The sequence below is a fragment of the Pavona decussata genome, unplaced genomic scaffold (assembly GCF_977016875.1).
Source record: "Pavona decussata unplaced genomic scaffold, jaPavDecu1.1 SCAFFOLD_102, whole genome shotgun sequence".
NCBI classification, from domain to species: domain Eukaryota; kingdom Metazoa; phylum Cnidaria; class Anthozoa; order Scleractinia; family Agariciidae; genus Pavona; species Pavona decussata.
In genome coordinates, this window is record NW_028145517.1 from 6,214,246 (window position 1) to 6,232,559 (window position 18,314).

General features: G+C 42.2%; 2 protein-coding genes across 3 annotated transcripts; both read right to left on the minus strand.

The window, feature by feature from the left end:
• Window positions 1-851: 851 nt before the first annotated feature.
• Window positions 852-6,189, minus strand: LOC146471917 (acetylserotonin O-methyltransferase-like). Of its 2 annotated transcripts, none has more exons than XM_085120854.1 (3): window positions 5,463-6,187; window positions 3,414-3,689; window positions 852-1,577 (listed from the first exon to the last, which is right to left on the minus strand). In XM_085120854.1, exons 1-3 carry the CDS (start codon window positions 6,127-6,129, stop codon window positions 1,366-1,368), a joined length of 1,155 nt encoding a protein of 384 aa, XP_084976980.1. In that variant the 5' UTR covers window positions 6,130-6,187; the 3' UTR covers window positions 852-1,365. The 2 variants fall into 2 exon arrangements, with proteins under 2 accessions (XP_084976980.1, XP_084976981.1); XM_085120855.1 differs by lacking the exon at window positions 852-1,577 and adding an exon at window positions 2,219-2,311 and having other exon boundaries at window positions 5,463-6,189.
• A 4,874-nt stretch (window positions 6,190-11,063) lies between these two features.
• LOC146471918 (uncharacterized) lies at window positions 11,064-14,747 on the minus strand. The gene is made up of 2 exons (XM_085120856.1): window positions 12,550-14,747; window positions 11,064-11,661 (listed from the first exon to the last, which is right to left on the minus strand). The coding sequence occupies exons 1-2, from the start codon at window positions 14,647-14,649 to the stop codon at window positions 11,332-11,334; spliced, it is 2,430 nt and encodes an 809-aa protein (XP_084976982.1). The 5' UTR covers window positions 14,650-14,747; the 3' UTR covers window positions 11,064-11,331.
• Window positions 14,748-18,314: the final 3,567 nt, after the last annotated feature.

Below are 18,314 nucleotides of genomic sequence, written 5' to 3' on the forward strand. Positions count from 1 at the left end.
AGGGTCGTTTTAAGCAGGAGCCGAAGCATGACTTGGAGCTCTGTCAGTATGCTCTTATTTGATTAGGCGCTACCCGTTTTAAAAATAGATCTACTCGGGAAGGGATTGATTTCAGTATGACTTAGAATGAGAGATAGAGGCTACGGTCTCCTGGTTTAAAGGGACTATGTCACCCCAGACGCATGCGCGCGTTAATCAGAAGCACTTTGAAATCGTTGGCTTAACTTTTTCAAATACCGTAGGAAAGTTCAGGAAAAGCTGTTTTCATCGGTTTGAATCGCATTCATCTTCGGAAAGTTAGCTGAATTTTGTATTCACAAACGTTCTTTAGTAATTACAGAAGCTGTTTGTTGCGACATTTTTGAAAGCTTTTGCAATGACGGAAAAGCAAAAATCTCGCGTCAAGTTGTATGCAGATAAGTCTCAACCGGAATCTACTGCAAGTACCCCAGCAGACATAGTCCCTTTAAATAAATATCTGTTTGGAAGCCTAAATCGTTTCAGAACTAGCCGTGTTATATAGTGGAGAAAAACAAGCGTTGTCTTCTTGGTGACGGTTTTGTCACCTGAAACTTAAATGTAAGTGATATGAAAAAATTGATTCTCTTTTATATTTTTCGAACAGATCAAACGAAAATTTTCCGGAACAAATGGAATAACTTTGGAGGTAATTCACTTTTCCCGTTCCAACCGGTTGTTGTTTTCTTGCCCCATCACGTAAGTTTGGCTAAATGGCGGCCCCTGATTGATAATAATAATAATAATAATAATAATAATAATAATAATAATAATTGCGAGGCGCTTCAAGCTTTTGAAATAATGGACATCAGGCGTTTTATTATACTTTTTTTATTTATTTTTTTTTTAATGTTTCCATCGTGAGGAACAGAAGTTTAAGTATTTAGATTGAGGATTTTATGGATAGTAAATAGTTTTAGAATTTAATTACTAGCATCTTTATGATTAGGAGTTGGGATTTTAATTCTAAGGACTTTGGTCGTTGCATTGATTGGTTACGGCTGGCCGCCCAATCATTGTTTAGGATATCTGGGCATCCAGAAGTTTTTACTGCCATAAAAATAATAATGACTTTCTTTAACGTGTCAATCAAAATCTAGCAGAGGGGAGTTCCCTCTGCTAACAGAAGACACCTAACTTTCTCAACAACCTAAGATAAAAAAGTATCAAAATCGAATCAGAAACTACTTATAACTACACACTACTATAAAACTAATCAGGAGAATAATCAAAATCTAAAAAACGCGTATCTAAATCGTGAATTGGTTGTAGTTGTGTATAAATAAAGGTTGTATGTATGTAAACTATGTATGTGGTTCCTTGTACACACTGAGATTGGGCATTAGCTTAAGCCTTTCTACACAAAATAGCGCCCATTGCATTAAGCCTCTTGGCCTGTAAATTGGCAAATCCATGATTCTCTAAAAGCTGACTGTATTCCGCCATCGATCTCTCCTTTCCCATTGTCTGCACTAGCATATTCATGTTTTGAAGATGACAAGCCTTGGGTCCAGTTTTGTCGTCATCTAGCATCAATTCACAGATAAGGAGGGCAGTACCTTTTAAAACAAGTAAATCATGTTAATATTACACATACCTGCAATGCACTTGATTCTTATCAGCCATCAGGGAGTGACTGATCAGGGAGATACAGTCAACTCTTGACTGGCGGAAACCTCACTATTACGGACACGCAATACACGGACAGCAGCTGAATCCCCGTAAAAAGTAAATTACAGACGTTTGACTGAAATAAATTCCCGCTTTTACTGACTCTCGCTAGGACACTAACTTGCGGTCCCGAGGGTGTCCGCAATAAAGGGAGTTGACTGTATTGAGAAACTGATGAGAGGGTCTCAGATCCTGAAAATACTGAAGGGTGGAAATCTGGAAGCATGACGGGGGAAGGGGTGAGAAATTAAAAGGAAAACAGTTCTTGAGAGAGCGGGAGTAAGAGAACTAGTTCAATATTGTGTAACACAATGGCATCATATTTTACTGCAATGATTTACCAAAATCCTTCAACTTTTTGCTTTTTTGTGTTAATTACTTGGTTTCTATATATTTAAACCTCAAAGGGATTACAAAAATTAAATAACTAAGGATAAACAAAATGAATAATGTTATTATAGACATACTCAGAAAAAGAATATCTTTTCATTTTCTGAGCATCACCAGGCTGAAGACAGAACATCACATTTCTGTGAATTAATATTATAGTAGTTGTAGTGTAAACTGAAGCTTCTGTAAAAATGGTCTGTTCACAACAGGAGAAAGAAAAACCACAAGAAGACTGCCAAGGAAGGATAAGAAGAAAGGATGAAGCTAAAGTGGAATTTCCAAAAGAGTGGGGTGTAAACCTTAAACAACTTTATGGAAGAAATCAATAAAGGGTATGCAGGGAGCAGGACTGAAAATGTTTCAGAATGTAAAAAAATCGGCACTCCCCCCCCCCCCCCTCACCCTAGATCCTTCACTGGTATGGGTGTGAGATGTTCGAGACATGAGTCAGAGCACCTGAAACTCAGAACTAAGCATGTTTGCAATCTGAGATGGCTTATTTGTGAGTGAGTGACTGAGTGAGTGCACCGTGGGTGGGTGAGTGAGTGTGCCGTGGGTGGATGAGGGAGTGAGTGCCATGGGTGGGAGGGTGGGTGGGTGAGTGAGTAAGTGTGCTGAGGATGGTTGGGTGGGCGGTTGAGTGGTTGAGTGGTTGAGTGAGTGCGCTGTGGGTGGGTGAGTGAGTGAATGCGTCATGGGTGGGTGGGTGGGTGAGTGAGTGAGTGTGCTGTGGATGGTTGGGTGGGTGAGTGAGTGAGTGAGTGTGCCATGGGTGGGTGGGTGAGTGAGTGAATGCACTATGGGTGGATGAGTGAGTGAGTGCACTGTGGATGGTTGGGAAGGTGAGTGAGTGAGCATGCTGTGGGTGGGTGAGTGTGTGAATGCGCCGTTGGTGAGTGGGTGAGTAAGTCTGCTGTGGGTGGGTGGCTGAGTGAGTGAGAATGGACAAATAGTGCATCAGAATAACAGCGAAGCTTGAGAACTGGAGATAGTATGTGATTTAAGAGAAACAACTCTTGTATCAGCCTCTCCTGTTCTTGTTTAAGGCATCTATCAAAAAACCAACTATTATGTTTTTCACCGCTGTCCATCAGTGCAGCTAACCTCTTAGAAAACAGTCATTGGTAAATTTCAATCTACTTTGTTGGCTTCTGCACTTTTGCACGAATTTGTGGTTGGTAGGTTGTCACCATCAGTTGTCGCTTGACGGCCGTTAAACATTCAAATCTTTAGTTCAGCATTCGTATGTTATTGCAGTAAACTCCATTTACAATGAGGCAGCTAATTAAAAGAAAACAGGGTTACAAAGCAAGATTTCTCAGGTGTGAGCTTACCTGTAGACAAACAACTTGAGACATTTTGGAGAATAAGTCCCACTTTTTCATCAGACCAGTCTGGGAAGACCCGAAACATCACATACAAATCAGCTTTTGGGAGGTCAGGTTGAAAGAAGTCTCCTGCCACAAACGAAACATTTCCTTGATTGGGATAATCCTCTAAAGACGGCTGGAAATGGTGTGCACAACTTACAACAGATTCCAGTTCACAGACGGTGATCTTCATGTTTGGGTAGTACTGAGTCATTGTGTAGGCAAGAGCTCCTGTTCCACCTAGACAAATTTGAAAACTGACTTTGAATGGCTTGTTGTCTGACCGACTGACAGACTGACTGACTGTTTGTTCTTCGGCCTGGCACTTGCTGGCTGAATCAGCAGATGAACAGACTCACCAATTAACTAATGAATGGATGATATTTAACAATTAGATTATAAGCTCGAAATTTCTATCACGTTGTAGTTGATGAGCATGAAGCCCAAATCAACTATCACCCATAGAAATTTTGAGCGAATAATCTAATAATTGTTTTAGCATGAACCCACTTGTCATTCAACAAGACGGGTTCACGCTTTTATCGAATAATGATATAAATAGGTCACGCCACGCGCTACTCACTCTACTCACTATCTAACACAGATTAGCATACCTTAGTGACCGACTATCGCGTAACGCGCAATCTGATCGGCTACACAGGTGCCATCTATCGATTGATAGACGGCAGTTTGTCAGAGCGCGCGCGATTTAGCATGCATCAGTGCACGAATATATCAAAATTTATGAAATAAAAAGTTTTTTTTGCTTCATAGATCGATCGCTGAGGTATGCTAAAACAATTAGACGGCTTGCTCTGGGTTTCTATCGCCTTTGATAGTTGGCTCGGGGCGATCAGCCGATAGAAACCTCGAGCTCGCCGTCTAATTGTTAAATAAATAGTGAGTAGCATAGCCAATAAGAGAACAGTATTCTTGATAGAACACTAGTAGATTTATACTAAAAATGGATAGATGCTAGGTGGATGGACTGACTGACTGACTGACTCACTCACTCACTGACAAATGAATGGACAGCTAAATGGATGAATGTAGAGGTTGACTAAATGACTGACAGACTGTCTGTCTGATTCACTGGCTACTGCAGCTCACTCACTCATGAACTGACTGTCACTCCAACAGAGACAGTCAGCCTTTAGTCATACGATAAGTGACCCACATGCAGATGTACTGTTGACTAACCAATCAATCAACCAACCGCTGATCAGCTAATTTTTTTTTAGGAATTGGTTCATGCTTAGTATATCGAGTTATGGATGCACACGGAAGGTTTGGAGAGCACGAGAGAAGCGTAAGAGTTGCTAGAGGCGTAGCCGAGAGCAACTCTAGCTTCTTGAGTGCTCTCCAAACTTTTCAAGTGCATCCATAACTCGATATACACACAGCTAAAAGCATGAACCAATTCTTTTATAACATAGTGAAAATAAAGTAAACGATTCCTGGAAAACAGGTTTTGTTCCTGATTAATTACAAAATTCTCTGGAAAAAAAAAAGGTGAAAGTGGTTTCTCATATCGGTTTAATCTTAACGTTTCATTAACTTCATATAAATATACCTTTTTTATGGTGTTGTCTCTCTGTAAAAAGTTTTTTATGACATAGCGCGTGCATGCTTCCTTCACCTGACTTGCACACGTCATCGGATGGACGCATGGCCGTGCGTATGTTGGGAAATGTACCATGATGACGCCAATAGGAATTAGATTAGGATGTGGGAGCAGGGATGGCGCAGTGGTAAGAGCACTCGCCTCCCACCAATGTGGCCCGGGTTCGATTCTCGGACTCGGCGTCATATGTGGGTTGAGTTTGTTGTTGGTTCTCGTCCCTGCTCCGAGGGTTCTTCTCCGGGTACTCCGGTTTTCCTCCCTCCACAAAAACCAACATTTCCAAATTCCAATTCGACCTGGAAACAGTGGAAAGAAGAGCCACCCCGTGGATTCCACTGAAATTCCCATTTATATTTTTATTTTATTTATATGCTTATAATTTCTCTTACCTCCTAGCTCACAGCAGGTGTTGAACGCGCTCAAATCAAAAGCCCGGGTCAAGGCATGGCAGGAATTCCGTGCAGAACTGTGCATAGCTCCCATGAAGCGCAGGCGGTCTTCTTCTTTACCGTACTGTCCTTTCCACACATCTTCCGAGGACATTCCAAAAGTGTTCATCCACTGGTTCGATCCCTCCCGAACTGCATTTTCTAAGTTACCAAAAAGAGGGTACAACAGTTTGTTTGAATGTTTTATGTAACCAACGACAGAATCAAGGCTAGAATTGGTTAGAAACTGGCTCGCCATTTTGGCGTTAGAATACGACCACGATTCGCCTTGCTTGGTCTTTTCTAACAATTCTAGTGCGACAAGAGTGTCCATTAATCGATTCGTAGCGTCCGGATCGGCCTTCATCTTTGCTGCAACGTCTTCGGCGGATTGTGGAGTCTGGGAGTCGTGTAGAATATCGAAGATGCCCAAATCACATGCTGCAAATAGCGTCTTTGATGCCCGGAAGGCGTAAATTAGATCTTGCAGTTTAGCAGGGATTGGTGGTGGAATTGCGATCTCTTTTTTGTTGTTATCCATTGCCCGTGTGTAAGATAATGCCCGGATCAAGCGGGGTACCGAAAATGGCCTCAGTGTAGTTTTAGCACAACCTAAGGAAATTGACATAACTGTACGTATCACGCGAACTTTGAGAAGATCTGGGCACGATTTTCGCGCAAGCGCGCGCTATTTCGTGATGTTTATGCACTTATCATTGGCTTTCTCGGGGGTTGACCCCCGGGACACCCCCGGGAAACCCCCGGGAACATGCGGAGAATTGAACATTTTTGACAATATTTTGGGCCCGTGGGGTGGGGACATTGTTTAGTTTTGGAAACGAACGCTTCAGACCCCAGGGATGCACCCCCGGGATTTGGTCATCATTGGTCAGCGGTACATAGCATGTTAAAATGGGGTTGGCAGAGCTGCGCGACTCCCACTGTGTGTCCGTTGTGTTGATAAAAGCCTTTTCAGTTTTGCTTTTACAAGTATGTCTTTCAGCGATTTTCCTTTTGTATAAGAGATTCTTCCCTAGATCAAAATGTGATGCGACTGCTCTGCTTCATGGTGTTTGTCTTGATCATGAGGGGGAATTCTCAAATATACTGAATGGAGGGTTTCTTACTGATCATTCTGAGCCATAAGGATTAGTTTTTGATATGCCATTGTGTATGCTAGCTCTGTGGCATTTGTTAAGGCTTATCGGCTTGGATTGACTGCAAGACGTCCTTAGGGGCTCGTCACGCATTTCCTTCCCCACGAACGGAAGGAAACGCGTGGGGAAGGAAACGCATAACGAACCCCTAAGGACGTCTGCGTGGGAGGCTAGAAGATTGCAGGAAGTTTGTAATCACGGATATGGGTGTCTAACAGTTCCTCGTCTTTACAAAGCTCGCTTTCAAGAGCTATAGTGCTATAGCTTGTTGCGCTGAGTTGCTTTTTATCTGAAAAACAGCTATTGTGTTCTTAGAGCTGACATGTACCCCCATTATTTTGTGGCTTAGCTTGCATCTGCAGCAGATATTTAAAGCTAAGACAGGCAACTGTCTTGTGAGTCTCTAGGATGCTAGCGAAAAATGAAGGTATTCTGGCTCCTAAGCCCCTGGGGGGGGGGGAATTTGGCGTGACTTTTATGCCCTATTCCCCGGGGATTTAGAAGGTTTTCGTTTGATCGTTAAAACAAATCCCCGGGGGTGTCCCGGGGGTCAACCCCCGGGAAAGCCAATGATAAGTGCATTACGCACTGGAAAAACACTCAACGGTGTTCATCAGGAGGTCGAAGGAGTTTACCCATAGTTGGGATACAGATTCGTACTGGCCTGCAAATACAGCCGCCACTCATCGCTCCTTTCGATTCTACTCTTCGATTCTACTCTGAAACCCTTACCCTAAACCAGACCAATTCAGCTGCATTTTGCAACCCTATACTAGACTAGAGACCAAAAATCCCTACCCTGTCCCAGCAATATTAGGTTATGCCTGGATCAAGAGGCGACACGACAAAATCTGAGCAATTGATCTGCGTATGCTTGCATTCTTTACTTCCAAAAAGACAAAGTATTGATTCTCCTTGAAATATCACGTGGTTTATTTTGGGCAATTAGAATATACATTCAAATGCATCATATAGACTGCATAGACGGCAGACTGATTGTAAAGGTGGAGGTGGCGAAAAATAAACAAAATCGCTAGAACAACTGAAATATATTAATAAAAGATTAACCCGATTTTTCGGTTTAATTTGCAACACAAACCTTCTTCCTTTCTTGGGAGCTGAACAGAAAAAAAGTTCAGCTCCCCGTTCAGCCCCCCGAGGAAAGTTTGTGTTGCAAACCAAAATATTGGGTTAATTTGTTATTAATATATTTCAGTTGTTCTAGCCCTTTTTTTTTATTTCTCGCCACCTCCGCCATTAGGATTAGTCTGCCGCGTGCCGTCTACATGTTGAATTAGCACATAGTGGGAATAAGGTCTAACGACCTCCAACCATAGTGACGCCATGGGGGGACATCGCGTTTTTGTGCGAGGCCGATTTCTTGGCTCTCACGGGTGAAGTGATTGACAAAAGAGACATGTCTGTCGTGCTAAATGTTTACATAAAATACTCTCCAAATCAGTAAACCTCGTTCCCAGGGTCTCTCCTCTTCACGGGACGTGAAGAGGAGAGATCCTGGGAACGAGGTTGCAAATCAGTTTTTATCCACTGCAAGACACTAAACGATGTTCATTACGCACAATCGACCGCCGCCTAATTTGACTGTCACACTCTGGTTCTTCCTGTAGCCTGATTCTCAGACGTTCGAGGTCGTTCGCGGCCCCCTTGCTTCTCTGAGAATCAGGCTATTCTCCCTGGTAACAGATGGAATGCCTTATTAATGGACAGTATCTGGTATATATGGGCCGCATGGTGAAGCTTGGGTCGACCACTTTTCATAATTACTTAACGTCTGCAACTCACCGCCTCTTTATCATTTAAAACAGTTATATACCTAAGGTTTTCGTGTATTCTTGGAGTTTGTGGCTATTTTCTGTTTTACTGACATCTTCTCGGGGGGTTGGAGGGATCGAGAGGGGGTGGCTATAACGATGATCGCTGTTCATATCGCTGTTCATATTCGGCCTCTTTTTATTCGGATACTGTGTAAACTGTTAGCCTACGTAGCTGCTCGTTCCCTGACCCATGAGCTTCACCCAACATCCCGCCAGCTAAACGGGTTATGAGACTATAAAAAAAAAAACATTCGGAATTTTACAATAACTGTCAAAATGGCTCGTAGCAGTTGTCTATAAGAGTACAGGCAATAAAAATGACGTCAGAGGTAACGCGCGCGCTTTCTCAACGGAATATAAAACCAATTTCGCTCGTACTTTTCCCATATTAGTGTAAAAAAAAAAAAAAAACTCAACGGCAGTTTTCTAGAATAGACAACGTGCATACAATAAAACAATTTTATACCATGACGCCATAAAATGTTCAAAACTTAGTACTGAAACCACTCGACTGTGGCTTGCACTTCCACTTGAGTTTTGAACATTTTATGACGTCATTAATTTTATGGTCTAATATTGTTTTCTTCATAGAAGTCGCTTGCTAGTGTCAAGTTTCAACTTCAAATTTAGCAAAATGAAACACAAGTCAGTGCTCACTTAATTAAGCCAAATTGACATGAGAAAATATTACACAGCACGAATATATACTGACATCTGCAATAGAAGGATCTTTATTTACATTAGTGCCCAGGCTCATTAGCAAACGTTACAATGAACGACAAAACTAGCTACAAAAAAATAGTCTCTACCAAATATTGAAAGACCTTAATGGAAAACTTATAGTATTTTCTAAAAAATTGAGCGTGGTATGTTGAAAGTTTTTGATATATTAATGTCGAGAATGTAGGGAATATATGGCTCGGTGGCAACTCTTTAGGGCTTGATTACCAGCCCGCGCTGACTTTTGGGAAATGAACCCGCATTCACTCCCCCAAAAAGTATCTTTTCGGGGAGGAAGACTGGACCCAAGTGAGGCCTATATCTAGCAAATCTTGCCACCCAGACGCTCATTCTTTTTATAAAACATAATTTCTAAGAATTTTCAACATGTCACACTAATAATTACCCTGACTACCAAGAGTGGCATACTCGTTTAGTTTAGTGCTCATTTCTTCATAACTTGTTGTTTAATATATGCCAATGAGGCAAAATGTAAACAATCAATAAATGTCAACAAAGATTCTCCTATACTAATGGCAAAATAAGCAAGCAGTACATTGAGCAGTGCGTACACACTTGAATAATACAAGGACCACTTGTACAAACAGTAGCCGCAAAGGTGTAGATCAGGATCAGCAATGTTGAATAAAACGTAAAATCAAAATGCCGGCCAGGCTGATCGGACAGCTAAAAAGGTCGCTAAGAAGGGTAATTTAATTGCCCGATATTTCGGTTAGACAAAACTAACCTTTTTCAGGGGCTGCCAAAAGCTAAGTAAAATTGTAAATAAAAGGTTACAATATTTAAAGATGATACTAATGAAAAGTTGAGATATGATTGGTTGATAAACATAGAATGCAGAAACGCGTACAGAAGCCATTATAGGTCATTATAAAAATAGAGATATAGACAGATTAAGTGTCATCGCGTCTGTTCATCCCATAGGGTTCAAGAGTCTTGCCCTTGGAAATTGAAAATGCTTCTCTAGCTTTCCGAATGCCATCTCTGTTGGAGTTGATGATTTCTAGTTCTGTCCGATCAGCCTTGCATTTGGTAGTACGTAGACACTTGACCTGGCTAATCTGATAATTACTGGTCTCGTGCAGGCAAACATGCCAGAAGTCTAAAGTCAATACGAGTAAATATTGAATAACTGACGAGTATGTATTGACACCTACAATACTTGTGGCAAAATTGTACTAAAGAGTACTTGGGGTGTTGTTTTACCCCCCTCCTCTCCCCTCCTCTACTACTCCCTTTGTTGGGGGGAGGTTAATATGATTCCCCCTGCGGAGGAGGCTATTGGAGGCAGGGATGACATTTTTATTGTTTACTACAGGACCGTATGAGTATTATCAGTATTAGTGTTTTTGGCATTATTTATGATATAAGCATTATACTTGTGCTAGAATCGTATTCAGTTTTTTAAGTTGTAGCATGACCCCACCCACAAGCTGTTGCTTTGAAACCCATCTTGTATCAAAACTTACAGTATGGTAGGATCATCTGAATCACTCAGTATAACATGCATGTTGTAGCACTCTTGATTTACGATCGTACTTGTAAAATGATTTTCTTTGTTGCACACACCTTGGTAGAGTGAGGGCTGGTTTTCACTAGCGGGGCAAGCACAAGAAGCACAAGCATAATTGCTTTATTTCAAGTGAAAACGAACGCGACTCAAGCACAAGCACAAGAAAACAAAAGAATTGATAATTTTGTTTGTACTTACGCTTGTGCTTGTGCTTGCGTCGAGGCCGATTTCACGGTGAAATAAGCATTCTTATGCTTCGGTTGTGCTTGCGTCGCTAGTGAAAACCAGGCTTAACGGAACAAAAACCCGAGAAAATAAGTGAGGTTATTGTTTACTCAGTGGACGTGAATAGGGGTGAATATTTACAGAGCCACGAAGAGGCGAGGAAAATATCTACCACATCTCGTGACCCTGAGGTACATAATGGCCTTATAAAGTAATACCCTGGTTACCAGAGGTTTTTTCTCGCGCGTCGCGAGGAGTCGGGATGGGCCAGAGGCCGATTGTCGAGCGAGCGACTAACGCCACAAGCGGCGAAAAGAAACCGTCCAAGAAAAGTCTAAGCTGGTCGAAGCTGTCTTTTTTTACTGAATCCCTGGTTCTCTGTTGACTACTTTCTCTGCTTTGCTCTGAGCTTTGACGGGGACTTGTTCCTTCCATTTGAATGCTATTTTACTGTAGAATAGAACATGATAGCCTTTGCTATCGCCAAACCTCATTGGAACATTATTTGAGGCCCTCCAACACTTCAGTGAGTAGGTTGACTCAGCACGCGAGATTTCACAGATATGGTATTGTGGATCCGTCTCTACCACGTTCACGGCTTTTTCGTACGCTTCCTTCTTTGTCAACTTGTATGCAGAAAAAAAGAACTTGCCGGTTTTGGGCCAGAATCCGTAATCTGTATATTCCACCTAAAAATGCAATATAGTTTATAGTTTATTTATGTATAGCAGCAACTGATTTTCGAAATACTCCGGTAGGTAAGTGGTGTATTAAATGCATCATTCACTTCCAGCAGTCCCCATCCTCCACCTTCAAACCCCTTCCCCCTTCCCCTCCGTATTATGATAAAAGAAACTAAAACAAACTGCGTACAACCAGCTGTTCAAATATCCCGCGGTACAGTTAAAAAAATAAGTTGATTTATTTGTTTCTGGGATTACCTTCCGAGCTAATTATAAAGAAAGTTGAGTCTTATCAGCCTCAGTATTGCAGCTCCAGTGAGATCTTATTCTGTGAAGCTACCATCTCATTTTTGTCTTCTTTAGACTTAGCTTATCACTAATTTATCGTCTTTCTCGGTCAACTGAATTTATCATTAAAAGGAAGTGATAGTGCTGTGAGGAGAAAAAGAATTTCTGCGATATTTGTATTGTATATAGTTGTGGTAAATAACTTATATTTACTGTGCTGTCTAGAGATATTTTCTTCTGAGTGTCAAAAGTAATTTGCCGTTTTTGTTTTGTTGTTGTTGTTTTGCTCTACTCTGTTCTTTGATTTGCTGGTAAGGCTTATGCCACTTTCTCAACCAATGGGAAGCAAAACCCAAACCCAATCGTGCCTTACTCGCGCGCGTTTTTCCGCCCTTGGCTCCGGTAGCATGTATTTGCTTTGAACTCTGATTGGTTCATTGCATTGCTTGCCTCTGTTGTGATTGGCCAGAGTGGGAGACAATGCTGAGTAAACGAAACGTCGTTTTCTACCGTTAGCATTATGGTTTTGTCTCCAATAACTAGACTACACCTGACAGATTGGGGACTTATGAAAGGGCAAAATTACGAAAAAATTTTGTCACAAACCTGTTTTACATAATCATCCCTCAGCTTGGTCAATTCGTCATTGACATCTTCTTTTCTTCTTTTCACTCGTTCAATCTCCATGCGGTCTTTCCAGGTTGTCTTCTTCGACTCTTCGTCATCGCGCCAAGTTTTTTCCAGAACTGTGGCTGCTTCTTTAAACTCACTTCCAAGCTCGCTTACCAACTTCCAAACTGGTACGTAAGCCTGAGGAGGGCCGCGGTCAATTAATGCCCAGGTGGAGTTGTACGACAGCAACTTCTGGAACATCACCGGGTTTGTGGCTGCTGGACCAATCGTATCAAGAGAAAAAGTGTAGGAATTCTTTTTATGATCAATTTGGTCAGCATTTACCTTACCACTGGCATTTTGGTGCTCTGTATTCACACTGGCTGCAAAGCCAAAGACTCCGCCAGAGTAGCTAGCTGAACACTGTGCTTGAAGCTGTGTCGCTGTTGCTTTAGTCAATTCTGTTGTCGTTTGTACTTCTTCGCTTTCAGCATCGGCAATACTGAAAAATACCCCGCCAAGGGTCTGAACACCGGCCGGAATATGGCTTCCAAAGATTTCCATAAAGCGTCTAGCGGTTTCCTCTTTGCTGGTCGGATCAGAAACACTGGCTAGAGACTTTGCCATGCTGACTGGACCTTCTGAAAGCTTCATCTGCTCCTCCTCTAGGTGGAAACATTTTTTGGCAGTCCAAATGTACTGAAGAACAGAGGCACTGGTAGTTAACGTTTTAGTCGATCGAGTTTCATTTCTATTTGTTTCAGAAGCGTATGCGCCTTTAACTTCTCCCGTAAAACCTCCAAAATATCCACTTACACTGAAACCAACGCTTGTGCTTGATGACTTCACAGTGTGTACATAGTTTGCAGCAGCCCTACTTTCCGAGAATTTCATGTACCGGATCTTCATGGAATCGTTGGGATTTGTCAGTGTGACGTTTGCAGGCATCAAAAGAATTGGCCTTCCAGCTGTTCGAGGTGGTTCATACTCGGAATGATAGATCCCACAAAGAGCCCGGCCACCACTGGCCTTGGCCACTACCTCAAGGTCACTTTTGTACGATTCACCAGCTTCCACGATACTGCTGTATTGATCAATTATTCCATCTAGTTGTTGAAACAGTTGGTCAGGAGTAACGTCTCCTTGCTGGTTCCAATCTGCTGGCAATTCAAGAGCCTTCATCATCTCATCCATTTTCTTCTTAGCAGCTGTCTTGGCTTGCTCTGACTGCTGGCTGGCCATTTGTTTCGCTTCGTTCATTAATTCCTTTGCCTTCTTGAGCTTTTTTTCGTCAATAGCTTTGGCGTCTGCATTCACCTTAGACTTCTGCAGATCCGGTGGTAGGGCAGACGTTTGTCTGCTGTAAGCTTCTGCAACTTTCACGAGTCGGCGAACCTCTTCCATTTCACCTTTGCTGGCTTCCTCTCCCGATTCTTCTGTTTTCCCTGATTCTGATGAGTTTTCTAATTCTGATGGTTTGCCTGATTCCGTTGATTTTCCCGACTCAACCGTCTTCCCTGATTCCACTGGTTTTCCCGACTCAACTGTGTTCCCTGATTCCATTGATTTTCCTGGTTCTGGTGCTTTGCCTGAATCTGTTGAGTTACCTGATACTAACGGTTTTCTTGATTCTGTTGAGTTTACGGACTGCGATGGTTTCCTTGATCCTCTTGACTTTCCTGATTCGGACGGCTTCTTGCACAAGCTCTCGATTTCCTTGGAGGAAAGTCGGCTGAGTGAATGAAGAGAAGGGGCTTTTTTAGTTAGCCTCTGAACCCACAGCTTTCTGACATCAATCCCTTTCGCCTTGAGCCCACCAAGCACTTCCAGACTTGGTCCTAATTTTCTTTTTATAATTTCCAGACCTCCCCCTTTCAAAATGTCATTGGAAGTTACGTACAGATATTCGGCGAGGTCAGGTACCGTCGTTAGGTATTTCAGCACAAGAGTAAGTCCCTCGAAAGCTAACCCTCTTTGCTCCATCATTTGTCTAAGATCATCACTTAATCCACGACATGAGACACTTTTAAGCTCGTATAGCAATTGATTTTTTAATTCGATGTCATGAAACGCTGAAATCCTCTCATCGATCATTCGAATCTGTCCCTCACAATTAATGGAACCATCACTTGTCCTTGGAAGAGACTTAATTTCCTGAATTTCGTTTCTGATCGTCACAGAACGCTTTTTCTCTTCTTCTCCTTCTTTTTCCTTTCCTACTTCTTCTTCGTGTTTCTCTTCCTCCTCTTCTCCTCCTCCTCCTCCTTCTCCTCCTTCTCCTCTTCCTCCTCCTCTTTCTCCTCCTCCTCCTTCTCCTCTTCCTCCTCCTCCTCCTCCTCCTCCTCCTCTTCCTCCTCCTCCTCCTCCTTCTCCTTCTCCTCCTCCTCCTTCTCCACCTCCTTCTTCTCCTCCTCCTCTTCCTCCTCCTCCTCCTTCTCCTCCTCCTTCTTCTCCTCCTCCTCCTTCTCCTCCTCCTCCTCCTTCTCCTCTTCCTCCTCCTCCTCCTCCTTCTCCTCTTCCTCCTCCTCCTCCTCCTCCTCCTCTTCTTCCTCCTCCTCCTCCTCCTCCTCTTCCTCCTCCTCCTTTTGCTCCTCTTCTTCCTCCTCCTTCTCCTTTTCCTCCTCCTTCTCCTTTTCCTCCTCTTCCTCCTCCTCCTCCTTCTTCTTCTCCTCCTCCTCCTTCCCCTCCTCCTCCTCCTCCTCCTCTTCCTCCTCCTCCTTCTTCTCCTCCTCCTCCTCCTCCTTCCTCTCCTCCTCCTTCTCCTCCTCCTCCTTCTCCTCTTCCTCCTTCTCCTCCTCCTCCTCTTCTTCCTCCTACTCCTCCTCCTCCTCCTCCTCCTCCTCCTCCTCCTCTTCCTCCTCCTCCTTTTTCTCCTCTTCTTCCTCCTCCTTCTCCTTTTCCTCCTCCTCCTCCTCCTTCTCTTCTTCCTCCTACTCCTCCTTCTCCTCCTCTTCCTCCTCCTCCTTCTCCTCTTCCTCCTTCTCCTCTTCCTCCTCCTCCTCCTCTTTCTCTTCTTGCTTCTCCTCCTCCTCCTCCTCCTTCTCCTCCTCCTCCTTCTTCTCCTCCTCCTCCTCCTTCTCCTCCTCCTTCTTCTCTTCCTCCTCCTCCTCCTCCTCCGTCGTCGTCGTCGCCCCCGCCGCCGCCTTTTTCCTCTTCTTCTTTTTCTTTCTCTTTTACTTTTTTTTCTTCTGCTCTCTCTCCTTCTAACCGTGGACTGGACATATCTGATAAATTATCCTGATCAATGAAGCTAGAACAGAACATAAAGGTATCAAATATTTCGAATGTTCTTTTGCTAACAAAGCTCCTCTCTGACCCATAAAATATAAACATTTTAAGCAGCAGTATGATTTGTTAATACTAGTAGTAATCACAGATTATTGGAGTGCGTTCGATTCCTTACATAGGACAAAACTTAGGTATGGTGGGCGCTTTCCTGTTCGTTTTAATTTGACTTATTTCGTTTGTTTTACTCTTTATGCAACTTTCTTTATTGCAATAATCACCATCTTCACAGAATATTTGAATTTTCCTTTCCAAATTAATAACCACAGTTTTACTGCTGGTTACCCAGCCTGAGTAAAGCAAAGTTAATGGGCAAATAAAAATCTTAACTTTGAGGGTGAAGAAACATCTGGAGAAGGAGGGATTATTTCACTCTTTCACCCTGAAGCTACGAGATTAGGGGCAAACCTGAGTACGTGACAGATCTGACAGAAAAAAAATTATAATTAAGGTTGCATGACATTTGCAAAATATTTTCGTAACGTCTTTAATCATTGAAGAACGTACTTTTAACACAACATGGTATACGTTTTATTTCTACTTGCTACTACTACAGTCGAACCTGTATATAACGGCCCTGTATTAAGCGGCCACCCTCTATTAAGCGGCCAGCTTTTAAAGTCCCGATTGTTTGCTCATACTTACGCTGTATTTGTTACCTGTATCAGGCGGCCACCTCTATTAAGCGGCCGCGGCCACCCTGTAGCAGTCCTATGTTTGTCTTTCTTTGTTATTTTTACCTGTATTAAGCGGCCACCCTTCAATGGAAACTAAGCCAAATGTTATTTTATGCGGTATTTTATTGTGTTTAAAATGCGATCCAGCATCACTATAAAGAAATAACATGTACAAAGCTACTGCTAGCTGATACTCGGCCGTTTAATATAGTTAACGCTTTTCATACGTCCGCAATGTGCTGAAGTACAGTACCATATCACGAGCGCTAAAAAAAAGTTTGTTTTGAATATGCTTTACTCTTTAGCAAGAAATTCCTCTTTAATTAACTTGTTCTTCAGCCATGTGACATTGAACATTGAGCGTAACAACTATGAAATGACGGAATGAGATATTTTGTTGTGAACTGTAAGTCATAGAAATAGAGCACTGTATATGGTAGGAGAGTAGAGGACAATTTATTGTATAGTACTTTTACACAATGTTACGTATATTATATACCGTTAAGTCACAAGTTGGCACTGAACTTTGTTTAAAGTATTGATCACTTGAAAGAGTGTTGATTGTCCTTGGTTTCCTTGCATGAAGTGTTTTTTTACGATACGCCATTAAAATTGACATTAGACCACGCCCAGTGAATGTTTTTATTGATCCTGTATTAAGCGGCCACCTGTATTAAGCGGCCAGTTACTCAAGTCCCGAGGATGGCCGTTATATACAGGTTCGACTGTATTTACCAACAACAAGATTTCAAGGTATTTCTTATACGCTACGCGAAAATCCCGCTGCTATGAAGCGATAAACATTATTTATTAGCTACTAGAAAGGTATTTTTTATACTTTACGCGAAATTTCCGCCTGTAGGCAATTTGCGCAACCAAATGGTGACGTCATTCAAAATGGCGCCGAAAAGGTGAACCATGGATGGAACGAAAAAACACGGGTCAGCTTTCGCTTGCATGCACAGGGAACCTACGCGATAACAGGCAACCCAGAAGATTACGAAGCGTTCTTCCTTCGTCGAACGCGATAAATCCAATGCATTTACCTATGTTCACAGTTTTATATTCCTTTAATGAAGGTATATACCGCCTGTAATTAATAACATGTTTGTCACCGATCGTTTGTTACGCTGACGCTAACTCATGTAATAAGATTGCTTACAAGCATTAAAAAAACAAGGATGAAATAAGTTCCTTAGTATGAGCGTGGCGCGCGTGCAGTCCTCAAAAAGACCGTTATTCATTACTGACGTTTCGACAACTTTTAGGCAATCAAATCTTCCGGCTTAATCAAGGCCTCAATTGAACAGTTTTATATAATTAGAAAGTTCTTTCGCTTTGGTCGGTGTCAAGTCTTAAGCAAGAGAAAATAATGGTACTTTTTCATGCAACTGAAGCAAACCAATGTCTTTATTTTTTTAATATTGTAAAGATTTCAAAATTTACCTTCAGAATTATTCAAAATCAAATTTCTGTTGAAGCAGTTTTCATTGGAGCATCGTAAAACCAGAGAAATTACTTGAGCCAACCATGAGGGATCTAATAATGATCCAATAAGAACCCGAAGCAAATACACGTAACCAGCGTCAAACGCGGGAGAACGCAGCGTTCAAATAAACACGAAAAGGACTCGGCGAATATCTTGATCTAATCTCTTCGGAGTCACAGACACATTCCATAATCAGCACCGGACTGATCAGTGTTGATATAGACAACAAAATGGACACCTACCTACTTATTCCCGTGATGTTTATAGTAGTCGGCTGTCCCCATGAAAGCCAAAAATATGAAGAGTTC

Coding starts and splice junctions, on each gene's coding strand:
- LOC146471917 (XM_085120854.1), bottom strand. CDS start 6,129: ATGTCAATTTCCTTAGGTTGTGCTAAAACTACACTGAGGCCATTTTCG. Junction 3,690..5,462: donor CACCTGCTGTGAGCTAGGAG/GTAAGAGAAATT, acceptor AAATTTGTCTAG/GTGGAACAGGAGCTCTTGCC. Junction 1,578..3,413: donor CTCAAGTTGTTTGTCTACAG/GTAAGCTCACAC, acceptor TTGTTTTAAAAG/GTACTGCCCTCCTTATCTGT.
- LOC146471918 (XM_085120856.1), bottom strand. CDS start 14,649: ATGATCGATGAGAGGATTTCAGCGTTTCATGACATCGAATTAAAAAAT. Junction 11,662..12,549: donor GGGATGATTATGTAAAACAG/GTTTGTGACAAA, acceptor TTGCATTTTTAG/GTGGAATATACAGATTACGG.